We start from the raw sequence: 12499 nt of genomic DNA on the forward strand, positions 1-12499 counted from the left end.
TTTACCGACTGAGATACTCACCAGGTTATTTGCTTGTTTAAGACAGGGTTTCACAAAGTAGCCCTGGCTGGCCTGGCACTTGATAGGAAACCCAAGTTGGCCTTGGCAATTCTTTTGCCTCTGCTTCCCAAGTAATAGGATTATAGGTGTGAGCCGGCAGACTCAGTTCATAAAACTACTGTCCTGATTTTTTGGTTTGGTTTGGTTTTCAAGACAGGGTTTCACTGTGTGTATAGTCCTAGCTGTCCTAAAACTTACTCTATAAAGCAAGCTAGCCTTAAATTCAGAGATCTACCTGCCTGTGCCTTTCAAGTGCACCACTACCCAGTTTATTTTTTATTTGTGTGTCTAATTGCTTTGAGACAGGACCACATTGTGTAGCCATGACTGGCCTGGAACTCACTATGTAGAATAAGCTACCCTCAACTCACAGAAATATGACTGCCTCTTCTTCCAAAGTACTGGAACCAAAACTGTGCACTACTATACTTGGCTAAATTCAGTCTTTAAAAATCTCGATGAAGCCGGAAACTATATGGTGAAACCCTATTAGACAGAGAGCCAAGGAAAAAAAGAACATCTAGCTGAGTCCCACCTGGCTTCCTCTTCCCATGGATATCTATTTCCTCAGTCTCAAGGAATATGAAGAGGTTAGCTTTATTGTTTGCCCTTAACGAAGCCCTTAAAGTCAGGAGTCAAGGTACACAATAATCGTTTTTTTTTTTTTTTTTTGCTAACTCCATTCTATTATTGACCTATTTTTAAAATTGTCAATAAACTATATTTAAAACCAAAGTTTTTGCAAGCAGAGATAAAAATAAGAACAGAATATGATTAAGTACTTGTGGACGCAAGGTGCTAAGAAACCCAAGATCAGGTGCTAGCCACATCACTAGCTCTACAAGGCTGGTTAAGTTCATAGCAATCTTCTCTCATTTCCATGATTTTACACTAAATATCCTTTTCTCCCTCTGAAAAGAAAAGAAAAGAAATAGGGGTCCCCTGGGATCTCTCCCGCTCCTGTTGTAAAAAACATCATCTGGTGGCAGCAGGCAGAGCTTGTTTACAAAGTCACTGTAAAGAAATCTGAAACACCAACGGGAAAGGGCCTTTTGGTGTGGTGGCTGCTGCTTAGAACAGGTCACAAAAAGCAGCAGTGACAGGAAAGAGGGACCCCCATCATCCAGAGAAGCCTATTTCCTCTTTGATGCCTTTAAACTAGTTTTTAATGAAAAGCTGGGAGCACACGGACTTCGCTGTCACAATAAATAACCTTGCTCTGACTTGCTCTCTGAGTGAGATAAGTTACAAATAGTGATGTTGACATCATTCAAAATATCTTGCTGGCCCTCCAAGAGGGGAAAAAAAAAATCACTTGGTAAGACAAATACAAGACATGTATCAACCTGCCTCATAGAGTAGGGAACAGAAATATGGCACAGATAAGAATAAGAGGAACCTAAGGCCCCAAAAGCCATGAGCAGACGTAAACTTCTCCCATTCCCTTTCTGTTTACTTATCTCTCAGAACCAAATAAGTGATGAAATTATTTTTTCAAAAGGTATGATGATGCCTCATAACTTCCTTCCCTAAAGAGCAAAATAAAACCTTCAGGTATCAGGTACCCAGACAAAGAATACAGCACCCCACACCTCCACACCTGCTCCCTGCCCATACTTACATATGCAGGCAGCAGCGAGGAGACGGCAGGCCAGGTATGGAGGATCACAGGTGGGGAAGGAGGGCTTGATGATATAGTTAGCGAAGGTGATGGCGATGATGGCCTGACTGGTGGGCTCAACAATTAGAAGTGAGACCCATAGACGGATAAAGGCAATGAAGCCCCCGAAGGCCTCTAGAATATAAGCATAGCTAGCCCCTGACTTGGTGATAGTGGTCCCCAGCTCTGCGTAGCAAAGGGCACCCACAACAGAGAAGAGCCCACCGATGGCCCACACTACGAGTGACAGCCCATAGGAAGCAGTGTACTTTAGAACGCCCTTGGGCGAGACAAAGATCCCTGAGCCAATCATGTTGCCCACCACCAGGCTGACCCCGTTCAGCAAGGAGATCTCCTTCTTCAGCTGCATAGTCTCTGGAGACCCTTGAGATGGTGAGCTGGCATCTTCTTTTACGGCGTGCTGGTTGGCCTTGGGGAGAAGATGGTAGGTGGGGGTGGGGCTCCCAAGCTCCCTGGCTTCCATGGCAAACGGTTCCTGTACACCTGTGTTTAGTGTGGCCTGGCAAGGAAAAGAAGTGTGTTAAGGCTAGGGCAGGAGTTTAATGTGACTCCAGCCTAGTTACACCTGCCAGTCAGACAGATTTCCCTGCCCACCACCTGCTTAGGTAGAGCATGCAACACATACAACACAACAGGATTGTCCCAGTTTCAATCATAAGACCCAGGGAACTGGAGGTAGGCAGCATCCAATGCTCCTAAGTAAGTAAGACCAACAGAAGCACTCAGTTCCAACCTAATGATAGCTTCCAACAAGAGATCTGCCTTACTGAGCAAAGAGGCCAGCAAAACTATATTTGTCCACAGTAGATCCTCCCTAGTTTTGCTCAATTATATTTATTTGATTGTTTGAGACAAAGTCAGCCTATGTGGCCCTGGCTATCCTGGAACTCACTGTTAAGACCAAGCTGATCTCAAACTCGAGTGCTAGAAGAATTAAAGGTGCTAAAGCTCACAAACTTGTCCTTCAGAGAAAACCAGAGTACCTACCTATAGCAGACGCATAGCACTCCCTAGCCTCAAGGATGAATGAGACCACAGTGAAAACTAGAAAGTTCATTCCAGGAAATCCTGCTCTTAGCTCTTTGTAAACAGTGATTTGTACTGTTTAAGTGACTTCTAGAGGAATTCAGGCACATGTGAAAAACTCTGCAGTTACATGGAAGAAGGTTTAAGAATATGCTGAGCGCTAGGCGGTGGTGGCACACGCCTGTAATCCCAGCACTCTGGGAGGCAGAGGCAGGCGGATTTCTGAGTTCGAGACCAGCCTGGTCTACAGAGTGAGTTCCAGGACAGCCAGGGCTATACAGAGAAACCCTGTCTTGGAAAAAAAAAAAAAACAAATCCAAAAAAACCTAAAGAAAGGAAGGAAGGAAGGAAGGAAGGAAGGAAGGAAGGAAGGAAGGAAGGAAGGAAGGAAGGAAGGAAGGAAAGAAAAGAAAAGAAAAGAAAAGAAAAGAAAAGAAAAGAAAAGAAAAGAAAAGAAAAGAAAAGAAAAGAAAAGAAAAATATGCTAAGAAGGATGGTTCATCACTAATATGGCTTGATGTGCTGGCACACACTTTTAATCCCAGCATCACGGAGGCAGAGGCAGCCAGATCTCTGAGTTCAAAGCCAGCTTCATCTACAGAGTAAAGAGAGTTCCTGAGCAGACAAGACAATACAGAGAAACCCTGTCTCAGGAAAAAGAGAAAGGAAGGAAGGAAGGAAGGAAAGAAGGAAGGAAGGAAGGAAGGAAGGAAGGAAGGAAGGAAGGAAGGAAGGAAGGAAGGAGTATTGACGTTGTTGCAGAGATCTTCATGAAAACATACCCATGTATACAACACCCACCTTACCTCATATATTACTGTTTGCTGGCTCAATACCTTTCTTTTCTCAATTATCCAAACCTCTTCTGAGATTATAAAAAGGAGGGGGAAATGGACAGCCAGGGGCACCCTAACTGGGGGCTGGCCTGCCACTGGTTTATCTGCTTTTCTCTTCTGCATGCTCCTCACTACCATCTGAGGCTACACAGCAATTCTCCCAAGATAATTCCAAGTCTTGCCACCTAACCAAAGCCATAGCCTCCTCTTAGTTACAGAACCAGGGCTGACTGGAAAGCATCTTGAAAAGATGCCATGGGTGTGTACAGAAACACACTCACTCTCTTTGGGTCAGAGTTAAACCAACCCAAAGGAAAGTGGATTCTACGTTATCTTACCTAAGAAGGCTCTGTCAAAAGACGAGCAAATCTCCTGACTCTACCCAGCCTGGCCTTCTCCTTGCACTGAACCTACCCCACCTTCTGGAAGAGGAATGTGGCAGGCCATAAATTGCCACCTAGGAGTCCTTCAAGGTCACAGGGATAACTTCTGGAGGTAAAAATGCAATCTGTGCTGGGCAGTGGTGGCTCACACCTGTAATCCCAGCACTCTGGGAGGCAGAGGCAGGTGGATTTCTGAGTCCGAGGCCAGCCTGGTCTACAGAGTGAGTTCCAGGACAGCCAGGACTACACAGAGAAACCCTGTCTCGAAAAAAACAAATCCAAAAAACCAAAAAAAAAAAAAAAAAAAAAAAATGCAATCTGCTCTACTCAACAAAGATATAAAGCTATGCAGACTGGAACACACCTGTTAATTCCAGCACTTGGGAGGCTGAGGCAAGGAGATCTCAAGTTCAAAGTCATAGTGAGACCCGGTCATTTTTCAAAAACCTGGGGGTGGGGTGTGGCTGAAGGACAGAAGAACAAAAATAAGACAAAATACCAATATCAGATCCTGGCTTCACATGCCTCAGAGCAAAAGAACCAAGGTCAGTTCTCAGGGGAGTAAATTAGGGGAAAATCCTATCTCCACAGACCCCACACAAAACCCTTGCCTTAATTGTCCTAATCCCCTTCCAAGAGTCTGGGCGTGGGCCCAAATTAAAAAGCTTGTCTGGGATATGAGAAACTTCTCGAAGTCCAGAAGAATGAACCCAGCCTATCTCTACTTTAATAAGACTAGACTTATTAAAGTCTAGAAAGCACTGCTCATTCTTGGCACTAAGCTATGCAGGTTTCCCTATGCAAGCATGTGGAAGCATATTTGCTTCACATGTCTGTCAAGTGAGTCTGGGTTTCCATGGGAATAAATCCAGTAACTAGCTTGGAGTGCAAACTCTCAGTGAGGTACAAAGAAACCTTCAGGGTACCTTTTCTACCTAACTCAATACAGGGATAGGCAGAAAAGCCTGGCCCTTGAGACCATTCCAATCGCTTCAAGTCCACCAAAATTTAGTTGAAAGTGTTATGGGGTATTCTTGTACGTAAACAACTTGGCACTGGTGCACCTGATACACTACACAAAGTCCTCAGTGGCTTGCTCTGCAGGGATGTGCTATGCAAACCAGTCTCAGCCCTAGAAGACCTCTTGCCTAGAACCTCAGTCTCAGCATCTGAATGAGGGACGAGCAGTTTACTAAGGACTCTTCCCTTCAGCCAAGAAGAAAGTTTTCTTTCTCCTTTTCTTCATTCAAATACCAAACACAATTATTAAGATAACCCTGTCCTTGGGCAAAGTAATTAAAACCCCTATCTTTTTAACCCAAGAACAAAATTGTGAAATAACGACAGTAAACTCCTAAGGACAGATGGCTAAATTCCAGGCCTGCTTGGCCACAAAACCCGAAGGCCATTCCTTACCTGTCTTCTAAATCTAACCCCTCCACCTCACATTCCTCTAGAAAACCTGCCAAGCACCTCACTCTCCATGGCTGTAAAGACTCAGCAATAAGCAAAATCAGTATGGGCGTGGATCATGGCCTCAGAACAAGTCAATGTGACATGGCAGCATGGAAACAAGGAAGACGAGACCAGAAATCCCATAGTCAAGAGACCAGGATTCACCAGCTAGCTGCACCTCACCATCCTCTGACCTTTAGCTGTTCTTTCCAAAAGTCTCACTGACCTTCTGTTAGTATTATACATAAACATATAACTACATATTAATATATATGCACACACACCTATGTGTGTATATATATATATATATATATATATATAGTTAGTTAGTATAGTATATAAATTTCTGCTAGACAATAGAAAACTCTTAAATAAAACGCAAAGGCTTGAACCAGAGAGATGGCTCAGTGGGCAAAGGCATTTGTTAAGAAGCCTGATGACCTGATTTTGACCCCCAGAATCCACATGGTACCAACTACCACAAGTTGCCTCTGACCTTTACAATACATGCATTCATGTGCATCAATAAAAGGGTTTTGAAGATGAAGAAGAGGAAATCATGATAAAGTTGGGTTAGACACTTGAGAAAGATTAAGAGATAATTTGTACACCATTTCAAAAACAAAAGGAAGAAGAGTAACAACAAAAAATCATTTGTGCAGGGACATGAAATACTAGTCAAACCCACTGAGAAGATAACCTCTATGCCAGGCAGAATAACCCAGAAAGATCTATCCCAACCAGACACAAGATTGAACCAAAACAAAAAGAGAATCTCCCTGCTCCCCACTAAAGAGACCTTCCCTGCTCCCCACTACAAGTTCTGCATATAGCAGACCATTCACTGAGAAGAGCTAAAGCTGAGAGTAGAGCATAAACTTTGAGAAAAAGTCTTCCTCATAGCAAAGCAAAGCAAACCAAGCCCAAGGGCAAGGAGATATGGGAAGAATTTGAAGGCAAAGTCACCTAAGGCAATAAAAAAACCCAACACAATTCTATATAATCAGCTCAAACTCTTCTACCAACAACCTTACAAAAGGGTCATACCCATTTCTCTGAATAAAAATTATATACCTCAATTTTCTTCTGTTCTACAAACTATGGCAATCACTAACAAATTATAAGTTGAAGAATAAGAACAACAACAACAACCAACAACAACAACAACAATCCACTCTCTAGAGGCAAGTAATCGCCATGTCTGGACTTAAAGAGGACTCAGATATTAGAAACTCAGACTATTTAAAATAAATATAATGGAGAGCCAGCTGCAATCAGTGGCCTGTAGTCCCAATAAACAAAACAACCACTATCAAATGGTCTTAAGTGGAAAAAAAAAAAAAAAGTTTAAACTTATTTAGAATATAAATGAAGCCTAAAGAAAAAAGTGCAGAAATACACTGTAGGTTTGTAGCATTAAAAAAAAAAAAATGTACATCAATACTATCATAAAAAATAGCAGGCAAAAGTTGGGAAACTACTGTTATAAGGTTCTTACATTATAGTGAAGGAACATATAATTTAAGAGTAGACTGTGATTAAAGCCTCATGACACTTTATAAAATATAGCTCAGTAGTAGAGAACTTGCCAACCATATAATTATGGCCCTATTCCCTGGAGGCCAGTAAAATTTACACTGTAAAATTAGGGCAACAATTAAAAAAATATTAAAGAAGAGGAATAACTAATAAGCCAACAGTAGAGAGCTGGTGTAGTGACACGTCTATACAGGAGGTTGACCTCATACTTGCGGCTACAGGAATCCTGAGTCCTGAACACTGAGACCGCAGGGGTGTATCAAGTCTATCTGAAATAGCAGATTTTAATTCAGCTAAAGATACTATTTATAGGGGGCTGGAGAGATGGCTCAGCAGTTAAGAGCACAGACTGCTCTTCCAGAAGTCCTGAGTTCAATTCCCAGCAACCACATGGTGGCTCACAACCTTCTGTAATGGGATCCAATGCCCTTTTCCAGTGTGTCTGAAGACAGTGACAGTGCACTCACATAAAATAAATCTCTTAAAAAAAAAAAAAGAAAAGAAAAAAAAAGATACTATTAATAGTGTTAGACTGGCTACAAAGCAAATCCCAATACGCAATCTATAGGAAATAAGCTACTGAGAAAAGGAGAAAAATTAAAATTAAAAAAACCCAAACAGGTAGGGTATATAGCTGAGTCAGTAAAGCATTTGCCAAGTATGCACAGAGCCCTCAGTTTGCTCTCCAGTACAGCATAAACCCAGCAGAGATGCCCATCCTACAATCTCAGGACTCAGAAACTGAAGGCCAAGGATTGAAATCATTTATTCTCAACTACATATCGAATGCAAAGGCAGCCAAGGTTGCATGAGACTCCAGCCTAGGCTACAGTGTGTTTCAAAAAAAGGAAGTAAACATAAATCAAAAGGAAGTTGGACACCCAGCATGGTGGTACGTACCTACAATGATAAAACTGGGGAGAACAAACTAAGGTAGAAGGATAACAAACCAAAGTGTATCCTTGACTACATAGAGAGACCATGTCTCAAAAAAGAGGCCAGAAAAGTGGCTCAGCAGGTAAATAGCATTTGCTAGTACTATGAGCCAAGTTCAATTCCCAGAACACATGAAAAAGCCACATGTACAGTATGTAATCTCAGCACTGCAATGGAGCCAGATAGGAGGCTCAGACTGAAAAATCAGCAGGAAGCTGGCCACCAGATAACCTGGACAATCAGGAAGACAAATTTTCGTCTCAACAAGTTGGAAGATGGGAACCAACTCCCAAAAGTTGTCCTCTGACCTTCACATCCCATTGTTCTAATGTATTCACACTCACATACACATAAAAAACAAAAGAATTTTAAAAGCCAATATAAATGAAACAAAACAAAAAGATGCTTTTGTTTAAAGCTGTTTAAAAAATACACACACAGGTCGGGGTAGTGTGGAGCACGCCTTTAATCCCTGCACTTGGGAAGGAGAGGCAGGTGGATCTCTGAGTTCTGGGCCACATACAGATATGTAGACCTTATGCAGCTGGAGAGATGGCTCTGCAGCTAAGAGCACCGGCTGTTCTTCATAGGACCAGGGCTCACTCTCAACACCCCAGCTCACAATTTTCTGTAATTGCAGTTCCTTCCAGCAGATCTGATACCCTCACAAAGACACCATGGAGAAAGAACACATCACAAACACAATTTTAAAAGCAATCTTTTTCTTAAATTACAAAAAAACAAGACATGTGTGTGCATATGTATGTATGTGTATATGTATGTATGTGTGTATGTATATGTATGTGGGGGGTGTCCTTTTGACACAATGTCTCTCTCTAAATCAGAAGCCAAGCTGTCCTAGAACTCAGTATTTAGACCAGTATAAACCCCAGACATTCTGGTGTGTACTTGCTTTTCAGGTAAAAGCTAATGAAAATAATAATGACAAGAAAGTTCCCATGACTACAGTAATGATTTAAATTGCATTTAATCAGTCCCACAGCATGCACAGACTCAGAAAAGGACTCCTTATGTATGAAAAAGGCATGGTCTATCCCATCCCCATAGAGATCTGCAGACTCTGAAACAATGGGATAACAACTGCTGGCTTAAGTGACCAACTTTAAGCCAATATCAAATCTGGTATTAGAAGTGGGAGAAGTGGGTTATCCGCCGGGCAGTGGTGGTGCACACCTTTAGTCCCAGCACTTGGGAGGCAGAGGCAGGCAGATTTCTGAGTTCGAAGCCAGCCTAGTCTACAGAGTTCCAGGACAGCCAGGGCTACACAGAGAAAGCCTGTCTCAAAAAAAACAAACAAAAAAAAAGTGGGTTATCAGAAATCCTAACAAATCACCTGAGTTGACGTCAATTGTTTTTACAATAGGTAAAATAAATCAGTATAAAACAATGATACATAGTTACTAGTGTCACTACCAAAAAAAAAATTCCATGAATCATTCAATATACCCCCTCAAAAGATCCTTTCTTGAAATAACAATGTTACACTCTACTTGTAAAGACACATCTCAATGCATAGAGTGCACATTTAGCAGGAATGAGGCTTGAGGTGCTGGGTTCAATCCCCAGCAATGAAAAGAAAAAGAGGAGGAGGAGGAAACACCAGTTTCTTGCAGGATTTCATCCTATTTTCCAGCGGCTCTTGCAGCAGGTTGTAAATGAGTTTCCCAGACCCCCTACAAATTTAATAAGGTAACTATTATCATTTGCAATTTTTAAAGGAAAAAGTAATCAATATAAAAATTAATATATTTATTGTATAACTTTTTTATTTTTCTTTCTTTCTTTCTTTCTTTCTTTCTTTCTTTCTTTTTTTTTTTTGGGGGGGGGGGCAGGTTGAGACAGGGTTTCTCTGTGTAGCCCTGGCTGTCCTGGAACTCACTCTGTAGACCAGGCTGGTCTTGAATTTAGAAATCCGTCTGCCACTGCCTCCCAAGTGCTGGGATTAAAGGCATACGCCACCACTGCCCGGCAAAATACAACTTTTTTTTTTTCAAGTAACAAAAGGTGTTTCTCTTTTTATGGAAACTATCGGTAACTTAGATATAATTTATTTCCAATCACAATGGATAAGATACTTTTACTTCAACAGTATTTGCTATAGTTTTTTTCCATGGTTCTGGTTTCTTGTTTGTCTTTCTTTCTCTTTCTTTCTTTCTTTCTTTCTTTCTTTCTTTCTTTCTTTCTTTCTTTCTTTCTTTCTTTCTTTCTTTCTTTCAGTTTCTTTCGAGACAGGGTTTCTCTGTGTAGTCCTGGCTGTCCTGGAACTCACTCTGTAGACCAGGCTGGTCTCAAACTCAGAAATCCGCCTGCCTCTGCCTCCCAAGTGCCAATTAAAGGCATGCACCACCACTGCCCAGCAAAAATTCACATCTTTTAAAGTTGTTTCATCACAAATTGGTCAGGTTCCAAGAAGAAAATAATTCCTTACAGGAAGGACTACCTACTTCTCTGTTTTGGCCATTCAATCTCTACAACAAAGAATAAGTTCTTAGTTACTTATCAAAAAAATTAACTTGCAGAAAGCATCAGGATGATATTTCTTCCAGCAAGGAGGCAGAGGCAGGAAGATCTGTGAGTTCAAGGTCAGCCTGGCTTATAGAGTGAGCTCCAGGACAGTCAGAGCTACTCCAAGAAACCCTGATAAGAGCTTCTTTTACAGCCAGGCGGAGATGGCGCACACCTGTGATCCCAACACTCTGGGAGGCAGAGGCATGCCTCTGAGTTCTCTGATTTCTGAGTTTGAGGCCAGCCTGGTGTACTGAGTGAGTTCCAGGACAGCCAGGGCTACACAGAGAAACCCTGGGGGGGGGGGGGAGGAAAGGGGGGGATCCAAAAAACCAAAAAGAGCATCATTTACACAACTTTTGTAGAAACATCTCCATACTCTGGAGACTATCGTAAGAAAGCAAAAATGTCAGGAAATTTCCTCTACCAAGAAACTTGGTAGATCAGCCACATAAATGGAATATACTTTAGATTTAAAAAAAAGAAAAGCTGGGCATAGTGGTGTTAATCCCAACGAGCAGGGTGGGGAGGGGGGGCCTAGAGGGACAGGCTAATCTCTGAGTTCAAGGCCAGCCTTGTCTACAGAGAAGAGTCCAACCAGGGCTATACACAGAAACCCTGTCTCCAAGGGGGGGGGGGGTAATCTGGCTTATGGTTTCTATCTTTGTCTTTCTTTTTCTCTCTGGCTCCAGGTGCTAGAAATGAAACGCAAGACTTCTTTGCATGGCAAGTACTGTCCAAGGCCGTCTATCTCCATCAGGATTGCGATTCGCCAGGAAAGAAAAATCAAGTAAGTAGCCTAAGACCCAAGTCAGGAAGCAAAAGCCATCTGTATGAAATCACAATGGAACTTTAACAAGTAGCTTACCTGAAGGACCTCACCAGGTAAAGAAGTAAAAATGACCCCAGGAAGCAGTTCCAGACTTTAAATCTGTTCCTGCTAAATCTTCAAATCCAGGATCGGCTCTCAGATATAAGGAGTCAAAGAGCTGAGCATATAGCCTGTTAGATTAGCTGCCCAAAACTGAGGAGTCGTCTCCAACTCCCTTAACAGCAGAGACTGAATTCTTTCCAACATGTAACCCAGTGTTCTCAACCGGTTCCCCAAGACTTGTTAAATTAGATGTTTTCTATTTATACTGACCCATTACACAACACCGCGACCAGCCTTTTGGCCCAGCGCACAGACCAGAATTTTCAGAATACTTCCCAAATATTTCCTGACATTTGTGACATGAGATGACAAAATACGGAGACACTCAACACGAGGCACGAGAGCACCGTGTTCCCAAACGCCAATACCTCAGCCCTCTTGTGTCCCAACACGAGTCAGAGGTTCCAACAGCCCCCAGAGGCTGCATTCCTGCATTCACACACCCGCCCTGCAGCCTCTGCCCTCTCCTCACTCACGGCCCCGCGCGCGCGCGGCCGCTTCCTCCTCCTCGGACTCCTCAGCCAGCTCTCGGTGCTCCCGGGAGGATCACTCAGGCTCACACCACGGTCCCAGACCGCGAAGGGCTCGGTCCTTACGCCCTTCGCTTCTCTCACTCTCAAACCTCCTTCCCCGTGCCCGTCTCTCTCAGGGTCGCACACACTGCAGGGTCACCACCCTCACGCCCACGGTTTTCCTCTCACACTCTGGGTTTTTCCGTCTCTCTCTCTCTCACACACACACACACACACACACAGAGCCCCCCTCACACTCTTGCACACTCACAAAGCCACTCAGGGTCTCTCACACGCGCGCGCGCTCGCCCGCCCGCCCGCGTCTGCCTCACGCCACCGTCCACTCGGGAACCCACGCTCCCGGCGTCCTCCTCTCAGCCGCGGCGTCTCTCCCGCGCCCTCCGCCCCACGCGGTTTCCGGCCGGCACCCGGCACGCGGCGACGGAGGCCACGCAGAGCGTTCGGCCGCACACTTAGACGGCCCGGGCCGAACCGGAGCCAGCCCCTCACCTCCTCGGCCCCGCCAGTTACCTCCTCGTGGCCCGGAGCTGCCAGGATGCTCGCTCGCGCCGTCGCCCCGGCCGCAGGCCCCGCCCACGCCACGTCACTCG

The 12499-nt window shown here is 43.7% G+C and overlaps 1 protein-coding gene across 3 annotated transcripts in view; it reads right to left on the reverse strand.

Moving 5' to 3' along the window:
* The window catches only part of Slc7a6 (solute carrier family 7 member 6), a 31262-nt gene extending 18763 nt beyond the window's left edge, over nucleotides 1-12499 (reverse strand). Inside the window, exons 1-2 of one of the 3 annotated variants that reach the window (XM_052166135.1) lie at nucleotides 12420-12499; nucleotides 1682-2240 (exon numbers count right to left, since the gene is read on the reverse strand). In XM_052166135.1, the coding sequence (XP_052022095.1) occupies nucleotides 1682-2204 (523 nt within the window). In that variant the 5' untranslated portion in view covers nucleotides 2205-2240; nucleotides 12420-12499. Of the gene's footprint in view, nucleotides 1-1681; nucleotides 2241-12398 lie in introns of those variants that run through there. The other 2 variants (XM_052166133.1, XM_052166136.1) reach the window with 2 other exon arrangements.

This window comes from Apodemus sylvaticus, chromosome 21, assembly GCF_947179515.1.
Source record: "Apodemus sylvaticus chromosome 21, mApoSyl1.1, whole genome shotgun sequence".
Lineage (NCBI taxonomy): Eukaryota > Metazoa > Chordata > Mammalia > Rodentia > Muridae > Apodemus > Apodemus sylvaticus.